Source organism: Leucopleurus acutus (genome assembly GCF_964270905.1).
Source record: "Leucopleurus acutus genome assembly, chromosome: 16".
NCBI lineage: Eukaryota > Metazoa > Chordata > Mammalia > Artiodactyla > Delphinidae > Leucopleurus > Leucopleurus acutus.
The window spans coordinates 58,769,202-58,795,986 of record NC_139158.1 but is presented as its reverse complement, the minus strand read 5'-3'; the positions used below and the strand labels follow the sequence as shown (position 1 = coordinate 58,795,986).

At 39.9% G+C, this 26,785-nt stretch overlaps 1 protein-coding gene across 1 annotated transcript in view; it reads left to right on the top strand.

Moving 5' to 3' along the window:
- The window catches only part of TGM6 (transglutaminase 6), a gene marked incomplete at both ends in the record, with an annotated part of 49,883 nt that extends 24,951 nt beyond the window's left edge, over nt 1-24,932 (top strand). Inside the window, 5 exon segments of the mRNA XM_082857811.1 lie at nt 4,300-4,316; nt 4,320-4,626; nt 22,944-23,098; nt 23,377-23,498; nt 24,674-24,932. Of these exon segments, the coding sequence (XP_082713937.1) occupies nt 4,300-4,316; nt 4,320-4,626; nt 22,944-23,098; nt 23,377-23,498; nt 24,674-24,932 (860 nt within the window).
- Nucleotides 24,933-26,785: the final 1,853 nt, after the last annotated feature.

Here is a 26,785-nt window from a genome sequence, read left to right as displayed (position 1 = left end):
AATAAAGGCCATATATGACAAGCCCACAGCCAACATCATCCTCAATGGTGAAAAACTGAAAGCATTTCCACTAAGATCAGGAACAAGACAAGGTTGCCCACTCTCACCACTATTATTCAACATTGTTTTGGAAGTTTTAGCCACAGCAATCAGAGAAGAAAAGGAAATAAAAGGAATCCAAATCGGAAAAGAAGAAGTAAAGCTGTCACTGTTTGCAGATGACATGATCCTATACATAGAGAACCCTAAAGATGCTAACAGAAAACTACTAGAGCTAATCAATGAATTTGGTAAAGTAGCAGGATACAAAATTAATGCACAGAAATCTCTGGCATTCCTATATACTAATGATGAAAATCTGAAAGTGAAATCAAGAAAACACTCCCATTTACCATTGCAACAAAAAGAATAAAATATCTAGGAATAAACCTACCTAAGGAGACAAAAGACCTGTATGCAGAAAATTATAAGACACTGATGAAAGAAATTAAAGATGATACAAATAGATGGAGAGATATACCATGTTCTTGGATTGGAAGAATCAACATTGTGAAAATGACTCTACTACCCAAAGCAATCTATAGATTCAATGCAATCCCTATCAAACTACCACTGGCATTTTTCACAGAACTAGAACAAAAAATTTCACAATTTGTATGGAAACACAAAAGACCCCGAATAGCCAAAGCAATCTTGAGAACGAAAGAAGGAACTGGAGGAATCAGGCTCCCTGACTTCAGACTATACTACAAAGCTACAGTTATCAAGACGGTATGGTACTGGCACAAAAACAGAAAGATAGATCAATGGAACAGGATAGAAAGCCCAGAGATAAACCCATGCACATATGGACACCTTATCTTTGATAAAGGTGGCAGTAATGTACAATGGAGAAAGGACAGCCTCTTCAATAAGTGGTGCTGGGAAAACTGGAGAGGTACATGTAAAAGTATGAGATTAGATCACTCCCTAACACCATACACAAAAATAAGCTCAAAATGGATTAAAGACCTAAATGTAAGGCCAGAAACTATCAAACTCTTAGAGGAAAACATAGGCAGAACACTCTATGACATAAATCACAGCAAGATCCTTTCTGACCCACCTCCTAGAGTAATGGAAATAAAAACAAAAATAAACAAATGGGACCTAATGAAACTTCAAAGCTTTTGCACAGCAAAGGAAACCATAAACAGGACCAAAAGACAACCCTCAGAATGGGAGAAAATATTTGCAAATGAAGCAACCGACAAAGGATTAATCTCCAAAATTTACAAGCAGCTCATGCAGCTCAATAACAAGAAAACAAACAACCCAATCCAAAAATGGGCAGAAGACCTAAATAGACATTTCTCCAAAGAAGATATACAGACTGCCAACAAACACATGAAAGAATGCTCAACATCATTAATCATTAGAGAAATGCAAATCAAAACTACAATGAGATATCATCTCACACCAGTCAGAATGGCCATCATCAAAAAATCTAGAAACAATAAATGCTGGAGAGGGTGTGGAGAAAAGGGAACACTCTTGCACTGCTGGTGGGAATGTGAATTGGTTCAGCCACTATGGAGAACAGTATGGAGGTTCCTTAAAAAACTACAAATAGAACTACCATATGACCCAGCAATCCCACTACTGGGCATATACCCTGAGAAAACCAAAATTCAAAAAGAGTCATGTACCAAAATGTTCATTGCAGCTCTATTTACAATAGCCCGGAGATGGAAACAACCTAAGTGCCCGTCATCGGATGAATGGATAAAGAAGATGTGGCACATATATACAATGGAATATTACTCAGCCATAAAAAGAAACGAAATTGAGCTATTTGTAATGAGGTGGATAGACCTAGAGTCTGTCATACAGAGTGAAGTAAGTCAGAAAGAAAAAGACAAATACCGTATGCTAACACATATATATGGAATTTAAGAAAAAAAATGTCATGAAGAACCTAGGGGTAAAGCAGGAATAAAGACGCAGACCTCCTAGAGAACGGACTTGAGGTTATGGGGAGGGGGAAGGGTGAGCTGTGACAGGGCGAGAGAGAATCATGGGCATATACACACTAACAAACGTAGTAAGGTAGATAGCTAGTGGGAAGCAGCCGCATGGCACAGGGATATTGGCTTGGTGCTTTGTGACAGCCTGGAGGGGTGGGATAGGGAGGGTGGGAGGGAGGGAGACGCAACAGGGAAGACATATGAGAACATATGTTTATGTATGACTGATTCACTTTGTTATAAAGCAGAAACTAACACACCATTGTAAAGCAATTATACCCCAATAAAGATGTTAAAAAATAAATAAATAAATAAATAAAATGTGGTCTGTCCATACAATGGAGTATTATTTAGCAATAAAAAGGAATCAAGTACTGATGTAGGCTACAACATGAATGAACCCTAAAAATATTATGTTAAGTGAAAAAAAAGCCAGTCGCAAAGGACCACACATTGTATGATTCTCTTTATATGAAATGTCCAGAATAGGCAAGTTAGAAATTAAATTAACAGTTGCCTAGGGCTATGGGTGGGGCAGGGAGGAACAGGAAGTGACTGCTAATGGTTACAGAGTTTCTTTGGGGTGACAGAAATTGTTCTGAAATTAGATTGTGGTGATGAGTGCACGACTCTATGAATGTACTAAAAAACACTGGCTTGTAACCTTTAAACTGGTGGATTGCTTGTTATGGAATTATCGTATATCTGAATAAAGCTGTTTTAAAAAATCAGGTGGCCAGAGAAGCCCTCCCTGAGAAACTGACTTTAGAAGTTTTGGCAGGGAAATGAAACATTTTCTTAGTAAAAATATATTATGAGTACATTATGGAATAGAATGAACAATTCACATACATTTTAATAATAAAACATGATATGTTAAAGAACCTTTAGGTCCACATGTGTCCCTTCAAGCCCAGGTCACACAGTAGAGAGGTACTTGGGAGAACGTTTGAGAAGCAGCACAGCACAGGGTTCAAGGAGGGAATCAGAACTATCAGAGTTGGATCTTGGAAGGATCAGGGTGGAAAAAGGACTAGAGTGGGCATACAGCCCATGTCCTCAGGAAGGGAGGGGCATTCTTGAGCACTGTGCTTGGGGCCTAGCCTTTGCACCTCTTGTCCTCACTTCATAGATGGGAAACTGAGACTGGGACGGACTGGGTAATGATAATAGTAAGAAAAAGTCCACAGTCACCTGGTGGCAAATTGATCTGATGGTGAGACGTTTTGTACAGTGGTATGAGGGGAAAAGAATGATGGGAGAAGGGGGAAGATTCCAGAGATCAATGAGGATGCTGGCAGAACTTGCTGCCTCATCAGCTGTGAGCGGTAAAGATGAGGGAAGAGTCAAGGACACATCCAGTTTCCAGTTTGTATATTGGGTGAATGATGGAGCTGTTTGCTGAAATGGGGAATACTGCCAGGCAGAAGATGGCATGCTTGGTTGGGTTGGAGGCACCTGTGGCACATCCTGGGGGTGAGGTGGGGGTTGTCAGGTTGTGTATTGATCTGGAGATCAAAAAAGAGAGAGAGAAGTCTGTGCTAGCAACAGGGTAAGTGGATGATCAGGGTTCCTAAATTCACATGTCTTCAGGAGCTTGCAGATGGCAAGCCATGAGTGCAGCAGGCCAGTGGGAGAATTACAGGTGGAGACCATGGAGAACAAGCAAGTACACTCCCTTCCAGAGAGAGCACCCCTTACTCAGCTCTAGACTATAACTGTCATGTAGAGAGTGGGAAGGGAGCATGATTAAGAACATGGAAGTTGGAGCCAGACTGCCTGGGTTCAAATTCCAGCTCCCTTACAAGTTGCTTTACTTCTCTGTGCCTTGGGTTCTTTATCTGTAAAATGGGGATGATAATATAGTACCTTCCTCCTAGGAAAAAAAAAAAATATATATATATATATATGTGTGTGTGTGTGTATATATACATATGTGTGTATGGCATATAGCAAGTCTACAAAAGTGTCAGCTATCATTATCATATGAGACTTCAGATCCAGCTGTCAGAGGGGCTACACATCTATAATGTTATGTGAAATTTACTAACCTGAAGTTGTTGGCAACTGATTAAAATTTTATTTAAATAGTCCAGAATCAAATACAATGCATATGGATGAGGTCTGCATATGGCTCTTGAGCTTCCAATTTGAGACCTCTGACAGCCATGGTAAGTTAAAGTGGGGATCGAGTGGTGGTTTTACCTAGAGAAAAGGGAAAATGAGAAGAGCTGGCCCTGGGACAGGTGGCAGAGGAGAGAATGCCTGTCTCATGATGTCCGATGCCCTGCAGGATCCCAGAAGGAGAGATAGATGTACAGCAAGACCATGAAGAAGCTGTTAAGAGTGGAAGCCTCTGGAAGGAGGGCCCAGGTCCACAGTGTGGGCAGCCATGGTCTCTGGCATGAAGACCTCCTGGAGCCTGCCAATAAGCCCAGCATCACTGGAAAGTTCAAGGTGCTGGAGCCGCCCGTGCTGGGCCATGACCTGAGGCTGGTCCTTTGCTTGGCTAACCTCACATCCTGGGTCCAGTGGGTCCAAGTCACCATACTTTACACCCACAAGCCGGTGGCAGAGATCCTGCACGAATCCCATGCAGTGAAGCTGGGGCCAGAAGAGGATAAGAACACCACAGCTGGGTGGGACCTGGTTGGCCCAGCTCCTTTTCCAAGAGGGTTGGGGTTGGGGGCAGACTTCACGGCATCCTACATTCATTCCCAGGAAAGAAAGGGATATTTCTGAGCATTTGCAGATGAGAAAACTGAGGTTCAGAGGGGCTGAATAATGAAGATAGTAATAAAAGTACACAATCATCTAGTGGCAAACATATAATGCTCAGGTGATCCCACTTAGTATGAATATTCACACACTGAATAAATACCTGCTGGGAGCATTTCATAGTATGTGGAATATGCCCAGTGTTACCTTTCTAAAATCCAACAAATTTCAGAGCTCATCTGGCTCCAGGTGTTTGGTGTGAGAGGAATGGACCAGTAAGAGATGTTTATTAAGTGCCTACATGTGCCAGGCCCTGTCCCAAGAATTCTGCAGGCATCAGCTACAACCCACAACCACCCTCAGTCCTCTCCCTTCCCCTTTCCTCCCATATTCTTCCTCTGTCCCTGTCTTTCTCTCTCCCCTGCCCCACCAGCACATACATTCTGAAGGATTTGATTAAATAAAGACATTGTTCCTCTGAACCAGTTTCAGCTAAGTGAAACCTTGTGTGTTTTGACAGGATGTGAAAGTATGTGAAGGAGGTGTCACATACTTTTTGCTTTTCTGTCACTTATTTTTCACACAGTCTAAATCACAAAATAACACTTCACAAGGAAATGTTAATTAACATACACTTTCTCCTGGTTTTTTTCATATTAAAAGTAATACAGCTACGTAGGGGAAAGCAGGAGCAAGATGGCAGAGTAGATGGACGTGCGCTCATTCCTTCTTGTGAGAGCACGTGAATCACAACTAACTGCTGAACAATCATAGACAGGAAGACACTGAAACTCACCAAAAAAACATACCCCACATCCAAAGACAAAGGAGAAGCCACAGTGAGACAGTAGGAGGGGAGCAATCACAATAAAATCAAATCCCGTAACTGCTGGGTGGGTGACACACAAGCTGGAGAACGCTTATACCACAGAGGTCCACCCACTGGAGTGAAGGTTCTGAGCCCAACATCAGACTTTCCAACCTGAGGGTCCGGCAATAGGAGGAGGAAATCCTAGAGAATCAGACGGTGAAGGCTAGCGAGATTTGATTGCAGGATTTTGACAGGACTAGGGGAAACAGAGACTCCACTCTTGGAGGGCACACACAAAGTAGTGGTCGCATCAGGACGCAGGGAAAGGAGAAGTGACCCCATAGGAGACTGAACCAGACCTACCTGCTAGTGTTGGAGGGTATCCTGCAGAGGCAGGGGATGGCTGTGGCTCACCGTGAGGACAAGGACACAGGCAGAAGAACATCTGGGAAGTACTCCTTGGAGTAAGCCCTCCCAGAGTCCGCCATCAGCCCCACCAAAGAGCCAGGTAGTCTCCTGTGTTGGGTTGCCTCCGGCCAAACAACCAACAGGGAAGGAGCCCAGCCCCACCCATCAGCAGACAAGCGGATTAAGGTTTTCCTGAGTTCTGCCCACAAGAGTAACACCCAGCTCTATCCACCACCAGTCCCTCCCATCAGGAAACTTGCACAAGCCTCTTAGATAGCCTCATCCACCAGAGGGCAGACAGCAGAAGCAAGAAGAACTACAATCCTGCAGCCTGTGGGAAAAAAACCACATTCACAGAAAGACAGACAAGATGAAAAGGCAGAGGGCTATGTACCAGATGAAGGAAGAAGATAAAACCCCAGAAAAACAACTCAATGAGGTAGAGATAGGCAACCTTCCAGAAAAAGAATTCAGAATAATGGTAGTGAAGATGATCCAGGACCTCAGAAAAAGAATGGAGGCAAAGATCGAGAAGATGCAAGAAGAGTTTAACAAAGACCTAGAAGAATTAAATAACAAATACCTAGAATAATTAAAGAACAAACAAACAGAGATGAACAATACAATAACTGAAATGAAAAATACACTAGAAGGAAACAATAGCAGAATAACTGAGGCAGAAGAACGGATAAGTGACCTGGAAGACAGACTGGTGGAGTACACTGCCATGGAGCAGAATAAAGAAAAAAGAATGAAAAGAAATGAAGACAGCCTAAGAGACCTCTGAGGCAACATTAAATGCAACAACATTTGCATTATAGGGGTCCCAGAAGGAGAAGGGAGAGAAAGGACCCAAAAAGATATTTGAAGAGATTATAGTCAAACACTTCCCTAACATGGGAAAGGAAATAGCCACTCAAGTCCAGGAAGCACAGAGAGTACCAGGCAGGAAAAACCCAAGAGAAACATGCCAAGACACATAGTAATCAAATTCGCAAAAATTAAAGACAAAGAAAAATTGTTGAAAACGAGGGAAAAATGACAAGTAACATACAAGGGAACTCCCATGAGATGAACAGCTGATTCCTCACCAGAAACTCTACAAGCCAGAAGGGAGTGACATGATATATTTAAAGTGATGAAAGGGAAGAACCTACAACCAAGATTACTGTCCCCAACAAGGATCTCATTCAGATTCGACAGAGAAATCAAAAGCTTTACAGACAATCAAAAGCTAAGAGAATTCAGCACCACCAAACCAGCTCTACAACAAACGCTAAAGGAACTTCTCCAAGTGAGAAACACAAGAGAAGAAAAAGACCTACAAAAACAAACCCATAACAATTAAGAAAATGGTCATAGGAACATACATATCAATAATTACCTTAAATGTGAATGGATTAAATGCTCCAACTAAAAGACACAGGCTCGCTGAATGGTTACAAAAACAAGACCCATATATATGCTGTGTACAAGAGACCCACTTCAGACCTTGGGACATATACAGACTGTAAGTGAGGGGATGGAAAAAGATATTCCATGCAAATGAAATCAAAAGAAAGCTGGAGTAACAATACCCATACCAGATAAAATAGACTTTAAAATAAAGAATGTGACAAGAGGCAAGGAAGGACACTACATAATGATCAAGGGATCAATCCAAGAAAAAGATATAACAATTATAAAAATATATGCACCCAACATAGGGGCACCTCAATACATAAGGCAACTGCTAACAGCTATAAAAGAGGAAATTGACAGTTATACAATAATAGTGGGGGACTTTTAACACTTCACTTACACCAATGGACAGATCATACAAACAGAAAATAAGGAAACACAAGCTTTAAATGATATAATAGAGCACATAGATTTAGTTGATATTTATAGGACATTCCATCCAAAAACAGCAGATTACACTTACTTCTGAAGTGCGCACAGAACATTCTCCAGGATAGATCACATCTTGGGTGACAAATCAAGCCTCAGTAAATTTAAGAATATTGAAATCATACCAAACATCTTTTCTGACCACAATGCTATGAGATGAGAAATCAGTTACAGGGGAAAAAGGTAAAAAACACAAACACATGGAGGCTAAACAATACGTTACTAAATAACCAAGAGATCACTGAAGAAATCAAAGAAGAAATCAAAAAATACCTAGAGACAAATGACAATGAAAACACGATGATCCAAAACCTATGGAATGCAGCAAAAGCAGTTCTAGGAGGGAAGTTTATAGCTATACAAGCCTACCTCAAGAAACAAGAAAAACCTCAAATAAACAATCTAACCTTACACCTAAAGGAACTAGAGAAAGAAGAACAAACAAAACCCAAAGTTAGTAGAAGGAAAGAAATCATAAAGATTAAAGCAGAAATAGATGAAATAGAAACAAAGGAAACAAAAGCAAACATCAATAAAACTAAAAGTTGGTTCTTTGAGAAGATAAACAAAATTGATAAACCATTAGCCAGACTCATCAAGAAAAAGAGGCAGAGGACTGAAATAAATAAAATTAGAAATGAAAATGGAGAAGTTACAACAGACACTGCAGAAATACAAATCATCCTAAGAGACTACTACAAGCAACACTATGCCAATAAAATGGACAACCTGGAAGAAATGGACAAATTCTTAGAAAGGTATAACCTTCCAAGAGTGAACCAGGAAGAAATAGAAAATATGAACAGACCAATCACAAGTAAGGAAATTGAAACTCTGAGTAAAAATCTTTCAACAAGCAAAAGTCCAGGACCAGATGGCTTCACAGGTGAATTCTATCAATCATTTAGAAGAGAGCTAACACCCAACCTTCTCAAACTCTTCCAAAATATTGCAGAGGAGGGAACACTCCCAAACTCATTCTATGAGGCCACCATCACCCTGATACCAAAACCAGACAAAGATACTACAAAAAAAGAAAATTACAGACCAATATCACTGATGAATATATATGCAAAACTCCTCAACAAAATACTAGCAAACAGAATCCAACAACACATTGAAAGGATCATACACCATGATCAAGTGGGGTTTATCCCAGGAATGCAAGGATTCTTCAATATACGCAAATCAATCAATGTGATACACCATATTAACAAATTGAAGAATAAAAACCATATGATCATCTCAACACATGCAGGAAAAGCTTTTGACAAAATTCAACACCTATTTATGATAAAAACTCTCCAGAAAGTGGGCATAGAGGGAACCTACCTCAACATAATAAAGGCCATATATGACAAACCCACAGGAAACATCATTCTCAATGGTGAAAAACTGAAAGCATTTCCTCTAAGATGAGGAACAAGACAAGGATGCCCACTCTCACCACTATTATTCAACATAGTTTTGGTAGTCCTAGCCATGGCAACCAGAGAAGAAAATGAAATAAAAGGAATACAAATTGGAAAAGAAGAAGTAAAACTGTCCCTGTTTGCAAATGACATGATACTATACATGGAGAATCCTAAAGATGCCACCAGAAAACTACTAGAGCTAATCAATGAATTTGGTAAAGTTGCAGGATACAAAATTAATGCACAGAAAGCTCTGGCATTCCTGTACACTAATGATGAAAAATCTGAAAGATAAATTAAGGAAACACTCCCATTTACCAATGCAACAAAAAGAATAAAATACCTAGGCATAAACCTGCCTAGAGAGACAAAAGACCTGTATGCAGAAAACTATAAGACACTGATGAAAGAAATTAAAGATGAAACAAACAGATTGAGAGATATACCATGTTCTTGGATTGTAAGAATCAATATTGTGAAAAGGACTATGCTACCTAAAGCAATCTACAGATTCAATGCAATCCCTATCAAATTACCAATGGCACTTTTTACAGAACTAAAACAAAAAATCTTAAAATTTCTACGGAGACACAAAAGACCCCGCATTGCCAAAGCAGTCCTGAGGGAAAAATACGGAGCTGGAGGAATCAGATTCCCTGACTTCAGACTATGCTTCAAAGCTACAGTAATCAAGATGATATTGTACTGGCACAAAAACAGAAATATAGATCAATGGAACAGGATAGAAACCCCAGAGATAAACCCACACACCTATGTTCAACTAATCTGTGACAAAGGAGGCAAGGAAGTACAATGGAGAAAAGACAGTCTCTTCAATAGTGGTGCTGGGAAAACTGGACAGCTACATTTAAAAGAATGATATTAGAACACTCCCTAACATGATGCGCAAAAATAAACTCAAAATTGATCAGAGACCTAATATAAGACTGGACGCTATAAATCCTTAGAGGAAAACATAGGAAGAACACTCTTTGACATAAATCACAGCAAAATCTTTTTTGATCCACCTCCTAGGATAATGGAAATAAAAACAAAAATAAACAAATGGGACCTAATGAAACTTAAAAACTTTTACAAAGCAACAGAAACTACAAACAAGACGAAAAGACAACTCTCAGAATGGGAGAAAATATTTGCAAATGAATCAATGGACAAAGGACTAATCTCCAAAATATATAAACAGGTCATGCAGCTGAATATTAAAAAAACAAACAACCCAATCCAAATATGGTCTGAAGACCTAAATAGACATTTCTCCAAAGAAGACATACAGATGGCCAAGAAGCACATGAAAAGCTGCTCAACATCACTAATTATCAGAGAAATGCAAATCAAAACTATAATGATTATCACATCACACTAGTTAGAATGGGCATCATCAGATAATCTACAAACAACAAATGCTGGAGATGGTGTAGGGAAAGGCAATCCTCTTGCACTGTTGGTGGGAATGTAAATTGATGCAGCCACTATGGAGAACTGTATGGAGGTTCTTTAAAAAACTAAAAATAGAATTACCATATGACCCAGCAATCCCACTACTGGGCATATACCCAGATGAAACCATAATTCAAAAAGACACATGCACCCCAATGTCCATTTGCACCACTATTTACAATAGCCAGGTCATGGAAGCAATTTAAATCCCCATCAACCGCTGATTGGAGAATGAAGATGTGGTACATATATACAATGGAATATTATCCATAAAAAGGAACGAAATTGGGTCATTTGTAGAGATGTGGATGGATTTAGGGACTGTCACACAGAGTGAAGTCAGAAAGAGAAAAACAAATATCGTATATTAACCCATATACGTGGAACTGAGAAAAAGGGTACAGATGAACCAGTTTGCAGGGCAGAAATAGAGACACAGATGTAGAGAACAAACGTATGGACGCCAAGTGGGGAAAGTGACGGGGGTGTGGGCTGTGGTGTGATGAATTGCGAGATTGGGATTGACATATATACACTAATATGTATAAAATGGACAACTAATAAGAACCTGTTGTATAAAAAAATAAAATAAAATTCAAAAAATATATAATACATATTCATTAAAGATTTAGAAACAAGACCCATATATTTGCTGTCTACAAGAGACCCACTTCAGACCTAGAGACACATACAGACTGAAAGTAAGGGGATGGAAAAAGGTATTTCATGCAAGTGGAAACCAAAAGAAAGCTGGAGTAGCAATTCTCATATCAGACAAAATAGACTTTAAAACAAAGACTATTAGAAGAGACAAAGAAGGACACTACATAATGATCAAGGGATCAATCCAAGAGGAAGATATAACAATAGTAAATATTTATGCACCCAACATAGGTGCACCTCAATACATAAGGCAAATACTGACAACCATAAAAGGGGAAATCGACAGTAACACATTCATAGTAGGGGACTTTAACACCCCACTTTCACCAATGGACAGATCATCCAAAATGAAAATAAATAAGGAAACACAAGCTTTAAATGATACATTAAACGAGATGGAGTTAATTGATATTTATAGGACATTCCATCCAAAAACAACAGAATACACATTTTTCTCAAGTGCTCATGGAACATTCTCCAGGATAGATCATATCTTGGGTCACAAATCAAGCCTTGGTAAATTTAAGAAAATTGAAATTGTATCAAGTATCTTTTCTGACCACAATGCCATGAGACTAGATATCAATTACAGGAAAAGATCTGTAAAAAATACAAACACATGGAGGCTAAACAATACACTACTTAATAATGAAGATATCACTGAAGAAATCAAAGAGGAAATCAAAAAATACCTAGAAACAAATGACAATGGAGACACAACGACCCAAAACCTGTGGGATGCAGCAAAAGCAGTTCTAAGGGGGAAGTTTATAGCAATACAAGCCCACCTTAAGAAGCAGGAAGCATCTCGAATAAACAACCTAACTTTGCACCTCAAGCAATTAGAGAAAGAAGAACAAAAAAACCCCAAAGCTAGCAGAAGGAAAGAAATCATAAAAATCAGATCAGAAATAAATGAAAAAGAAATGAAGGAAACAATAGCAAAGATCAATAAAACTAAAAGCTGGTTCTTTGAGAAGATAAACAAAATAGATAAACCACTAGCCAGACTCATCAAGAAAAAAAGGGAGAAGACCCAAATCAATAGAATTAGAAATGAAAAAGGAGAGGTAACAACTGACACTGCAGAAATAAAAGAGATCATGAGAGATTACTACAAGCAACTCTATGCCAATAAAATGGACAATCTGGAAGAAATGGACAAATTCTTAGAAAGGCACAACCTGCCAAGACTGAATCAGGAAGAAATAGAAAATATGAACAGACCAATCACAAGCACTGAAATTGAAACTGTGATTAAAAATCTTCCAACAAAGAAAAGCCCAGGACCAGATGGCTTCACAGGCGAATTCTATCAAACATTTAGAGAAGAGCTAACACCTATCCTTCTCAAACTCTTCCAAAATATAGCAGAGGGAGGAACACTCCCAAACTCCTTCTACGAGGCCACCATCACCTTGATACCAAAACCAGACAAGGATGTCACAAAGAAAGAAAACTACAGGCCAATATCACTGATGAACATAGATGCAAAAATCCTCAACAAAATACTAGCAAACAGAATCCAACAGCACATTAAAAAGATCATACACCATGATCAAGTGGGGTTTATTCCAGGAATGCAAGGATTCTTCCATATACGCAAATCTATCAATGTGATAAACCATATTAACAAACTGAAGGAGAAAAACCATATGATCATCTCAATAGATGCAGAGAAAGCTTTTGACAAAATTCAACACCCATTTATGATAAAAACCCTGCAGAAAGTAGGCATAGAGGGAACTTTCCTCAACATAATAAAGGCCATATATGACAAGCCCACAGCCAACATCATCCTCAATGGTGAAAAACTGAAAGCATTTCCACTAAGATCAGGAACAAGACAAGGTTGCCCACTCTCACCACTATTATTCAACATTGTTTTGGAAGTTTTAGCCACAGCAATCAGAGAAGAAAAGGAAATAAAAGGAATCCAAATCGGAAAAGAAGAAGTAAAGCTGTCACTGTTTGCAGATGACATGATCCTATACATAGAGAACCCTAAAGATGCTAACAGAAAACTACTAGAGCTAATCAATGAATTTGGTAAAGTGGCAGGATACAAAATTAATGCACAGAAATCTCTGGCATTCCTATATACTAATGATGAAAAATCTGAAAGTGAAATCAAGAAAACACTCCCATTTACCATTGCAACAAAAAGAATAAAATATCTAGGAATAAACCTACCTAAGGAGACAAAAGATCTGTATGCAGAAAATTATAAGACACTGATGAAAGAAATTAAAGATGATACAAATAGATGGAGAGATATACCATGTTCTTGGATCGGAAGAATCAACATTGTGAAAATGACTCTACTACCGAAAGCAATCTATAGATTCAATGCAATCCCTATCAAACTACCACTGGCATTTTTCACAGAACTAGAACAAAAAATTTTGCAATTTGTATGGAAACACAAAAGACCCCGAATAGCCAAAGCAATCTTGAGAACGAAAGAAGGAACTGGAGGAATCAGGCTCCCAGACTTCAGACTATACTACAAAGCTACAGTTATCAAGACGGTATGGTACTGGCACAAAAACAGAAAGATAGATCAATGGAACAGGATAGAAAGCCCAGAGATAAACCCACGCACATATGGTCACCTTATCTTTGACAAAGGAGGCAGAAATGTACAGTGGAGAAAGGACAGCCTATTCAATAAGTGGTGCTGGGAAAACTGGACAGCTACATGTAAAAGTATGAAATTAGATCACTCCCTAACACCGTACACAAAAATAAGCTCAAAATGGATTAAAGACCTAAATGTAAGGCCAGAAACTATCAAACTCTTAGAGGAAAACATAGGCAGAACACTCTATGACATAAATCACAGCAAGATCCTTTTTGACCCACCTCCTAGAGAAATGGAAATAAAAACAAGAGTAAACAAATGGGACCTAATGAAACTTAAAAGCTTTTGCGCAGCAAAGGAAACCATAAAGAAGACCAAAAGACAACCCTCAGAATGGGAGAAAATATTTGCAAATGAAGCAACTGACAAAGGATTGATCTCCAAAATTTATAAGCAGCTCATGCAGCTTAATAACAAAAAAACAAACAACCCAATCCAAAAATGGGCAGAAGACCTAAATAGACATTTCTCCAAAGAAGATATACAGAGTGCCAACAAACACATGAAAGAATGCTCAACATCACTAATCATGAGAGAAATGCAAATCAAAACTACAATGAGATATCATCTCACACCAGTCAGAATGGCCATCATCAAAAAATCTAGAAACAATAAATGCTGGAGAGGGTGTGGAGAAAAGGGAACCCTCTTACACTGTTGGTGGGAATGTAAATTGATACAGCCACTGTGGAGAACAGTATGGAGGTTCCTTAAAAAGCTACAAATAGAACTACCATATGACCCAGCAATCCCACTACTGGGCATATACCCTGAGAAAACCATAATTCAAAAAGAGTCATGTACCAAAATGTTCATTGCAGCTCTATTTACAATAGCCCGGAGATGGAAACAACCTAAGTGTCCATCATCGGATGAATGGATAAAGAAGATGTGGCACATATATACAATGGAATATTACTCAGCCATAAAAAGAGACGAAATTGAGCTATTTGTAATGAGGTGGATAGACCTAGAGTCTGTCATACAGAGTGAAGTAAGTCAGAAAGAGAGAGACAAATACCGTATGCTAACACATATATACGGAATTTAAAAAAAAAATGTCATGAAAAACCTAGGGGTGAAACAGGAATAAAGACACAGACTTACTAGAGAATGGACTTGAGGCTATGGGGAGGGGGAAGGGTAAACGGTGACAAAGCGATAAAGAGGCATGGACATATATACACTACCAAACGTAAGGTAGATAGCTAGTGGGAAGCAGCCGCATAGCACAGGGAGATCAGCTCGGTGCTTTGTGACCGCCTGGAGGGGTGGGATAGGGAGGGTGGGAGGGAGGGAGACGCAAGCGGGAAGAGATATGGGAATATATGTATATATATAACTGATTCATTTTGTTGTGAAGCTGAAACTAACATACCATTGTAAAGCAATTATACTCCAATAAAGATGTTTAAAAAAAAAAAAAAGATTTAGAGAGCAGAAGGGAAAGATCACCTATGATCCTGCCACCCACCTACAAATTGTTAACGTTTTCCTTCCAAATTTTTTTTTTTTTTTTTTTTTTTTTTTTTTTTTTTTTGTGGTACGCGGGCCTCTCACTGTTGTGGCTTCTCCTGTTGCGGAGCACAGGCTCCGGACGTGCAGGCTCAGCGGCCATGGCTCACCGGCCCAGCCGCTCCGCCGCACGTGGGATCCTCCCGGACCGGGGCACGAACCCGTGTCCCCTGCATCGGCAGGCGGACTCCCAACCACTGCACCACCAGGGAGGCCCCCAAATTTTAATGCCTGTTGCTTTTTGAAAAACAGTTCTGGGGCTTCCCTGGTGGTCCAGTGACTAAGACTCTGTGCTCCCAATGCAGGGGGCCCGGGTTTGAGCCCTGGTCAGGGAACTAGATCCCACATGCCACAACCAAGAGTTCGCATGCTGCAACTAAAGATTCCACATGCCACAATTAAAGATCCTGCACGTGGCAACAAAGATCCCATGTGTCGCAACTAAGATCCAGTGCAGCAAAATAAATAATTTTTTTTGGTTCCAAAATAGGGTCTTTATATTTTTATTAAAATAAAAGATATTACAGAATATAAGTCCAGTAAAATTTCCTTTTTTTTAATTAAAAAAGGAAAATTAAACAAAAGAAAATAATCTGTTAAAATGTTTGGTTCTATGTATGGTCACCAAAATCTATAATCAATTTGCTTTCAGTCAAATATACACACAGATAGAGACATAGACACAGTAAATACACACACACACATACACATTCTATATAATGTTTAAGATATTAGGAACATCAAAATATATTTGTGTATGCTTCTCAAACTGGGCTTCCTATTGTCTTGGATATATGGTGCTGTATCATTCCATGTTATATAAATTAATGCACTATTTATATTAACACGAAGTTATTATGGAATAGAATGCAAAATTTGCACGCATTTTCTAGCACTCAGAAATTATCAAACAAATATTAAGGAGTTGATTAATCAATGAATTAGGTTTTTTTAACATCTTTTTTGGGGTATAATTGCTTTACAATGGTGTGTTAGTTTCTGCTTTATAACAAAGTGAATCAGTTATACATATACATATGTTCCCATATCTCTTCCCTCTTGCGTCTGCCTCCCTCCCACCCTCCCTATCCCACCCCTCCAAGCGGTCACAAAGCACCGAGCTGATCTCCCTGTGCTATGCGGCTGCTTCCCACTAGCTATCTACCTTACATTTGGTAGTGTATATATGTCCATGCCTCTCTCTCTCGCTTTGTCAGAGCTCACCCTTCCCCCTCCCCATATCCTCAAGTCCGTTCTCTAGTATGTCTGTGGCTTTATTCCTGTCTTACCCCTAGGTTCTTCATGACATTTTTTTTTCTTAAATTCCATATATATGTGTTAGCATCTGGTATTTGTCTTTCTCTTTCTGACTTACTTCACTCTGTATGACAGACTCTAGGTCTATCCACCTCATTACAAACAGCTCAATTTTGTTTCTTTTTATGGCTGAGTAATATTCCATTGTATATATGTGCCACATCTTCTTTATCCATTCATCTGAAGATGGGCATTTAGGTTGTTTCCATCTTCGGGCTATTGTAAATAGAGCTGCAATGAACATTTTGGTACATGACCCTTTTTGAATTATGGTTTTCTCAGGATATATGCCCAGTAGTGGGATTGCTGGGTCATATGGTAGTTCTATTTGTAGTTTTTTAAGGAACCTCCATACTGTTCTCCATAGTGGCTGAACCAATTCACATTCCCACCAGCAGTGCAAGAGTGTTCCCTTTTCTCCACACCCTCTCCAGCACTTATTGTTTCTAGATTTTTTGATGATGGCCATTCTGACTGGTGTGAGATGATATCTCATTGTAGATTTGATTTGCGTTTCTCTAATGATTAATGATGTTGAGCATTCTTTCATGTGTTTGTTGGCAGTTTGTAAAAGCCTGCCAAAAAAAGAAAAAAGAAAAACAGTTCTAATGATATCACAAACACTCATTAGTGCCCTGCTCCTTTCATATTACATTGTAATATAAATATTTTTATAAGCTCTTCATTCACATCATTTGAATGGATGTATAATCTGTAAACAAATATATGGTGATTTATTTCATCTTTTCCCTTCTTTTGGGTAGTTATCAGCTATTGCTATTTCTAAAAAGCACTAAAGTAAACATCTTGGTGAAAAAAATTCCCTTTTTTTGATCTAGATTTTGGACTGTTTTGTTAGAATACATTCACAAAAATGGAATTACTAAGACAAATTGTATAGCTATTAAATATAAATAATTTATTAAAATTTATAATTTTTTAAATTAATAGGCTTTTTTTAGCAGTTTTGGTTTCAGAAAAAATGAGCAGAAAGTCCAGAGGGTTCCCATATACCCCTCACCACCTCCCATATTTCCCTATTATTAGCATCTTGCATTAGTGTGGTACATTTGTTACAGTTGACAAGCTAATACTGGTACATGTTATTCTTAACTAAAGTCCATAGTCTACATTAGGGTTCACTCTGTATTGTACATTCTGTGGGTTTTGACAAATGTATGACATGTATCCATCATTAGAGTATCATACAGAATAGTTTCACTGCCCTAAATTTCCCTGTTCTTCACCTATTCACTTCTCCCTCCCTCATCTCAACCCCCTAGCAACCACTGATCCTTTTACTGTCGCCAAAGTTTTGCCTTTCCCTAAATATCATAGAGTTGAAATCATACAGTGTGTAGCCTTTTCAGATTGGTGTCTTTCACTTAGAAATAAGTACTTAAGATTCCTCATGATTTTTTCATAGCTTGATAGCTCATTTTTTGTTATCACTGAATAGTATTCCTTTATATGGATATACCACAGTTGATTGATCCATTCACCTACTGAAGAATACCTTAATTGCTTCCAAGTGTTGGCAATTATGAATAAAGCTGGTATAAACATCCATGTACAGGTTTTTTTGTGAACATGTTTTCAATTTATATGGGTAAATACTAAGCAGCATGATTGCTAATGGTGTGATAAGAATATGTTTAGTTTTCTAAGAAACTGTCAAAGTATCCCAAAATGGCTGTAACACTTTGCATTCCCACCATCAATGAATGAGAGTTCCTGTTGCTCCACATCCTCTCCAACATTTTGTGTTGTCAGTGTTTTGGATTCTTGTAATTCTAATAGGTATGTGGTTGTACCTCGTTTTAATTTGAAATTTCATAATGATGTATGATGTGAGCATCTTTTCATATGCATCTGTACATCTTCTTTGGTGAGGTGTCTGTATAGATCTTTTGCCCATTTTTTAATCATGTTGTTCATTTTCTTATTGTTGAATTTTAAGAGTTCTTTGTATATTTTGTATATTCTTTCATCAATACTACACTCTTTTGATTACTGTAGTTTTATAGTCAGTCAAAGTCAGGGAGTGTTAATCCTCTGATGTTCTTTTCCTTTAATATTGTGTTGGCTTGTTGGCTCTTCTGGGTCTTTTGCCTCTTTTCATAAATCAGTTTAGAATCAATTTGTTGATATCCATTAAATAACTTTCTGGGATTTTGATGGAATTGCCTTGACTATAGATCAAGTTGGGAAGAACTGACATCTTGACAATATCAAGTCTTCCTATCCATGAACATGGAATATCTCTGCGTTAATTTAGTTACTTTTTTATTTCTTTCATCAGAGTTTTTTATAGTTTTTCTCATGTATATACATATCTTCTAAATATTTTGTTAGATTAATGCCTGAGTTGTTCACTGTGGGGGTGCTAATATAAATGGTATTTTAAATTTCAAATTCCACTTGTTTAGTGCTGGTATATTTTAAAAAGTGATTGAATTTTGTAAATTAACTTTATATCCTGTGACTTTGCTATAATTAGTAATTAGTATGATTATTTCCAGGAGTTTTTTATTATTGATTCTTTCAGATTTTCTACATAGATAATCATGTCATCTGTGAACAAAGACAGTTTTATTTCTTCCTTCCAAATATGTATACCTTTTATTTCCTTTTTTGTCTTTTTGCCTTAGCTGGGACTTCCAGTCCAGTGTTGAAAAGGAGTGGTGAGGGAGACATCCTTGCCTTTTTCCTGTTCTTAGTGGGAAAGCTTTGAGTTTCTCACTGTTAAGTATGTTGTTAGCTATCAGTTTTTTGTAGATGTTCTTTGTCAAGTTGAGGAAATTCCTCAGCTATTCCTAGTTTGCTGAGAATTTTAATCATGAATAGGTATTGGATTTTGTCAAATGCTTTTTCTGCATCTACTGATATGATCATGTGACTTTCCTTCTTTAGCTTATTGATGTAATGGGTTACATTAATTGATTTTTGAATTTTGAGGCAACCTCGTATACCTGAATAAATCCTACTTGATCGAGGTATAGAATTCTTTTTATACATTGTTGGATTAAATTTGCTAATATTTTGTTGAGGATTTTTGCATCAATGTTCATGAGTGATATCGGTATGTAATTTCCTTTTCCTGTAATGTCTTTGTCTGGTTTTGGTATTAGAGTTATGCTGCCCTCATGAAATGGTTTAGGAAGTATTCCCTCTACTTCCATCTTCTGGAAGAGATTGTAGAGAATTGATGTCATTTCTTCCTTAAACGCTTGGTAGAATTCACCACTGAACTCATCTGGGCACAGTGTTTTCTGTTTTGAAAGGTTATTCACTATTGATTCTTTGATTTACTATTGATTTCTTTAATAGATATAGACCTGTTCTGATTGTGTGTTTCTTATTCTGTGACTTTTAGCAGATTCTGTCTTCAAGGAATTGGTACATTTCATCTAGGTTATAAAATTTGTGGGCATAAGGTTGTTCAAAATATTCCTTTATTATCCTTTTAATGTCCATGGGATCTATAGTGATGTCCCTCTTTCATTTCTGATATTAGGAATTTGTGTCTTCTCTCTTTTTTTCTTATTTAGCCTGGCTGGAGGCTTATCAGTTTTATTGATCTTGAAAAAAAAACAGCTTTTGGTTTTGGTGACTTTCTCTTTAGATTTCTTGTTTTCAATTTTATTGATTTCTCATCTAGCTTTTTTCTAAATTTTATTTCTCTCCTTTTGCTTACTTTGGATTTAATTTGTTCTTTTTCTAGTTTCTTAAGATGGAAATGTAAGATTTATTGCTTTTAGATCTTTCTTCTTTTCTAATATATGCATTCAGTGCTATAAATTTCTACCTAAGCACTGCTTTGCTGCATCCCACAAATTTTAAGTTATATTTTCATTTAGTTCAAAATATTTTTAAATTTCTTTCAAGATATCTTCTTTAGCCTAAGTGTTATTTACAAGTGTGTGGTTTAATCGCCAAATATTTTGGAGTCTTCCAGTTATCTTTCTCTTACTGATATCTAGATTAATTCTCTTGTGGTCTGAGAGCATACATTGTATAATTTTTATTCTTTTAAATTTGTTAATGTGTTATTCATGGCCCAGAATGCGGTCTTTCTTGGGAAATATTCCATATGAGCTTGAGAAGAATGTGTATTCTGCTCTTGTTGGATGAAGTAGTCTATAGTTTTCAGTTATATCTAGTGGTTGATGGTGCTGTTGAGAACATTTATTCTAAGAAAAGGGTCTCAGTTTTTATTAGATTGTTGGTGGAGTCCATGACCTACAGAACTTCAAGGAGCTCTGTTCTGAATATTGTAAGGAGTAGTCTTTCTCCTCCCTTCTCCCGTGGTCTGAACTAATGTCCAAAGCTCTGTCCATGTGCATAATTGGGAGCATCTGGTGGTTCTTCACTCTGGAGCCTTAAAATTTGCACTTCTAATAAGTTCCCAGGAGATACTGATGCTACTGGTCCCAGGACCACACTTTGAGAACCACTCATCTCCCACCATGCAAGGAGTAAATGATATAACATATATAAAATATTTGGTATAATTCCTACCACTAATGAACATTAAATTTATGGTAGTGATTGTCAGTATTGTTGGTATTATTATAAGCTGGGGATAATAATACTTGCTCATGGGATTGTTGTAAGGATTAAATGAGTTAATCCATGAATGTGCTTCCAAGTGCCCCAGACACGTTAATCCCTCAGTAAAAGTCAGCTTTTAAAATGATTAATTATTACTAGTACTGTAGTAAGGGTTCTCCTAATAATGGCCTGCTGGACTAAGGGAACCCATAAAAACATGGTAGAACTTTGACACATGGATCAGCTATGGGCATTCAAGAAGCATCGACTATATGCAAAGCTCTTGGGGAACAGAGAGTTTGAATCCTTTAAGGATCTTTCCCACAGATTGAAAACTCAGATGCCTTTGGAGGCAGGAAGGAAACAGAAATAAAGGAAGCAGTAGCGATAAGGCAGTAGGGGATGGTAGAACCTGGGCAAACTGGAAATGACATGTTGTACCTAAAAGAAAAAAATGTATAGTGGTCAAATATATATATGTGACTAACAATCACCTATGGCCTGTGGTGACCCATGCTCAAAAGAAGAGACTGCATGAGACTTCCCTGGTGGTGCAGTGGTTAAGAATCTGCCTGCCAATGCAGGGGACATGGGTTTGAGCTCTGGTCCGAGAAGATCCCACATGCTGCGGAGCAACTAAGCCCGTGTGCCACAACTACTGAAGCCCACACGCTCTAGGGCCCCCATGCTGCAACTATTGAAGCCAACACACCTAGAGCCTGTGCTCTGGAACAAGAGAAGCCACCGCAGTGAGAAGCTTGCACATCACAATGAAGAGTAGCCCCGCTTGCCACAACTAGAGAAAGCTCGCATGCAGCAACAAAGACCCAAAGCAGCCAAAAATAAAAATGTATATACAAGTAAATAAATAAATTTATTTTTTTAAAAAAAAAGAAGGGACTGCATAGGCAGGTTGTTTGTGGCTGATGAGAGAGAGATGGAAATGGCCAGAACCACAGGAGCTCAGTAGGCAAAGGGCACAAGATGATTGAGTAAGGGCATCAGTGAAGCCTTTCCACAGTTGGTGAGCCTGACTGGAACTGCGCCTTAATGGGGAGAGAGGATTTGGAGAAGCTGTGAGGAAGTTGGCCTCCTCACTGAGTTGGAAGCTTGAGGTAGGCCTTTGGCCTCCCTCTTCTCTGCACTAGCACGTAGTAGGTGCTCATTAAGCAGTGAGTGAATTCCTGATGGGATAAATTGTTGATGGAGTGAGAGATTTCCTTTTGGAATGATTGGGGGGATTTTAAACACATCTCCAGAAGCTCTTAGAGAGACAGTCTGCTGTCATCGTAGCTGACTGGCCTGAATTTGAATCCGACCTTATCTTGGAGCCTTGATTTACTTGCTATGTGACACTGGACAAGAAATTACCTTCTCTGAGCCTTAGCTTTCTTAATCTGTGAACTGATGATAGTAATTACTATCTCAGATTGGTTGCAAGGATCATAGAGGGTATAACTATGAATTTAGCCTTCCCTTCCTTTTCTAGGTTCTTTGAAAAAGAACATCAGACTCCCAGTTCCCACCTCTGCTTTCCCTTCCAGAGAAAAAGATCCCAATTGCAATATCTTACTCTCAATATAAGGAAGACCTGACAGAGGACAAGAAGATGCTTTTGGCTGCCATGTACCTTGTCACCAAGGGAGAGAAGCTCCTGGTGGAGAAGGACATTACTCTGGAGGACTTCATCATTATTAAGGTGACTCCTGTAAGCTGTTCCTGGCAGGCCTCCGTCAGAGCTGGGGGAGGGCATCAGAGGCTGGGGTTTTTTACTTTTAGCTCTGGCTTCAGCTCTCAAAGGTTGGAATAAGTGGTGTGGATGCAGGAGTATGGATATAATGATAGATCTCAGTAATGGGGTAGGTGGAAGCAAGGGGTAGACAAGTTTAACTCCCCATCCTCTGACCCAGCCAAGATCATGGGTTTCCTGGGAGAATGGGGAGGATGGGAGTTGACTTATGGGTACTGCCCCTCCAGGTGCTTGGCCCAGCCGCGGTGGGGGTGGAAGTGATGGTGGTCAACCCCCTCTCGGAGAGAGTGCAGGACTGTATGCTGATGGTGGAGGGCAGTGGCCTTCTCCAGGGACAGCTCAGCATCGAGTAAGTGTCAGCCTGGGGTGGGAGGGCTACTTATAGCCCTTCCTTATAAAATGGGCCATAAAGACACTGCCAGCAGGGGGAGGAGGGAGAGATTCTGGATCCCCAGGAACCAGCCCACTGCCTAGACACATCAGCCTTTCTTCATTTATTCATTTCTTTATTTAATAATTAACTTATTTGGTCATATAACTTGTCTACTCATTCACATTCATATTTTCTTTCATTTATCCATTTACTTATTCATTCACTCACTCTTATTCATTTACTCTCTCCTTCACTCATTCATTCACACTTTTTTTCATGTTTTCACTCATTCATTCATGTATTTATCTACTCAGCTCAGTTTTGACTGGTTCATTCATCCACTCATTCTTTCTTTAATTTGCTCACTCATTTACCTATTCATTCATTCATGTATGCATTCATTCACACATATTCTATTTATCAGTGTACTCATTTATTTACTTATTCTCAATCATTCACTCATTTATTCATTCATTCACTCACTCACACTCATCTGGTCCTTCATCATATTGGCCTGTGCTCTGTCCCACCTGTCAACTGTTGGGAACACCAAGATGAACAGATGCGGTTCTGCCTGAAGAAGGACTCACAGCAATATATGGCTCTTCAAATGAAGACAGTGTGATTTGTACAAAGGGATGGACCCTCAAGGTCCAAAAGCTCAGAGATAGCCCTTGAGTTGGGATTGGGTGGGACCAGGGGAAAGCCCCAATGGAGCTGGTATTTAAGCTGGGGCTTAAGTGATGAATTGAGGAGATTTTCAGGGATCAAGAAGGATGGAGAACTTCCCAGTCAGAGGTCTCCATGGCTGGTATAGTCAGGGAAGGTCTCCTGGAAGAAGAAAAACTAATCTGGGCCTCAGATGTAATTGGAATGGGAAGGACACTCTAGGTAGGACGAACAGACCAGACAAAAGCCCAGAGGAGGGGAAGTGTAAGGTATGTTCAGGGCACAGGGAGGAGACTAGCCTGACTGGTTGAAAGAAGCAAGAAGTGGTAGAAGGGATAACTAAGCTGAAGCATATTGAAAGGCTTGAATGTCAAGCCACAAGGTGTGACCTTGATCCTAAGTGCTCTGGAGAGCTGTGGACTGGCAGACCAGGTTCAGGAAGGAGACAGAGCTGAAGGTCTGCCTTTCTCCCATCTCCCCAGTGTGCTCAGCCTGCAGCCCCAAGAGAGGGCCTCAGTCCAATTCAACATCATCCCCTCCAAGAGTGGCCCACGGCAGCTGCAGGTGGACCTTGTCAGCTCCCACTTCCCAGACATCAAGGTCTTTGTGATCATCCACGTGGCCACAGCCAAATTATGGGCCATGGGGGGCCAAGAGTGGAGGAGATGTCCCCTGTTCTCCTCCTGTCCACCTCTCTGCCCTTCCCATATGGGAGCCAGGAGGTCTGGGTTCCAGTCCTGATTCAGCTTCTGCCCTACTCTGTGAACTTGGGCAAGTCCTTCCCCTCCTGGGCTTCAGTGTCCCTATATGTAAAATGAGGTGTTAGACTCAGTAACCCTTAAACTTTTGGACAATGATGGATGATATAAGGAGCCACTACCACCTTCATCTCATCACCCTCATTGCTGATGGACTAATGGACTGAGAGTCACAGTAACCTTGGCCCACCCGGCTGTGCCACCTCCTGCCAGCCAGTTCACCGTCACCCTGGCTGACCCCTGCACTATCCTTGCTTGTCTCTCAACTCTTCAATGCTCTGACCACAGCAAGATCAAGAATATTCTCCAAGCTCTGACAGAGAACCCAAAAGTTTTGGCACTGACACCTAAATATCCCTCAACACTCCTGTCTTACACAGAGGGGACAGTCTAGCCTATGGCCACGGGGTAAGCTAGAGACAGAGATGGGGCCCTTGTGCATGCCATTTACATCAGCAAAGTTTTACCCCAAAGTCATGTTCCTGAAAAGCATTGGGTTTAAAGTGATGGGAAAATTTCCCTCAATGAAGACACAGGCCCAGCAACTGGAGCTGGGGAGGGGGAACGCGTGGGGAAGGGAGTGGTTACTGCTGCCTGAAAGAAGCTGAAGAAAGAGGAAGGACCATCAAGCCCAGCTGAGTTTGGGGATAGAGCCCCAAATCTGATCTAGCTATGGTCATCAGGGATCTCGTACAACCAACCCAGCTACACCCAATGTTCATTTACTTCTTTGGAACCAGAACAGTGTTGCCTTTGAAAAACATCCCCAGCAGCTTACCCTACACACAATCACTCTCTTAGCATCAAAGCAGAACAGAGACTACTAGGATGAGGACAAGAGTGGAGACCATCAGGCCCTGAAGATAACTGCATCAGACATAGAAATCAGCTCCGAAATGCTCTAGATAGCCAAGGAATTATAACTAAGCATGCAATTTAAATAATCTGAATGACAACAAAACAGGCACATCTGCAGTGAGACATCTCCTGGTCTTGACTCAGGTGAGAACAATTCATGAAGGGGGTCAGGCAAACACACAGACTTTTGCATGACCTTTGTGACCTAAGCCTTAATGAAGACATTTCTGTGATGATTCCACACAGCATGGGGACAGCTTGGAGAATCCAGATGAGTGGATGCATTTAATGAGTCAGGCCCTCAGCTCCAGGACTCCTCTCCAAACCATCCAAAGGTTTTGGTTGCTGATCCTGTATAAAAAGGGCAGCTGGAGGTTCAGAGCAGGCAGCCATTTCCTCAAATTTGAGCAACAGGAAGGGGCCTTGGGGGCTGAAGTCAACAGGAGACCATCTCTCACTCTTAGTACAAAGGACACACCTGTCAGGAGGGAGACCGAGATGGTCTCCCCTTGGGGGGGCCCCAGACACCTCACTCTCCCCACAAACACCAACTGCCCGTCTTCCTTAAGCTCGGCTGTCATAGGCTGAGTTTCCAAGGAAGCTGAGTCTGAGATGGAGCTTAGGGTGCAGGGTGTTGACTGAGGGATGACATTGGGATCAACCCCCATGGAAGGGAGGGGGAGGAAGAAGGAGGAAGGAACCAGAGGAGAAATCGGCCCATGATTCAGGCCCAGTGAAGCCTGGGTGCACCCCACGGGCATCTCTGAAGCTTGTATGGCCTGTCAGAGTGTGTGTATTTGAATAAGGGAAAGTAGCTGAAGGTGATGGGGTCACCTGCCAGGTAGCTGCAGCTCCAGTTCAGCCCCCTTGCCCTCACACCTCTCAGCTGGGCTGAGGTAGCACTTCACTGGGACCAAAATTGTCTCACAGGTCCTTCTAGCTCCAGCTGAAAGCAGAAGCCACTGCAGCAGCCAGTGA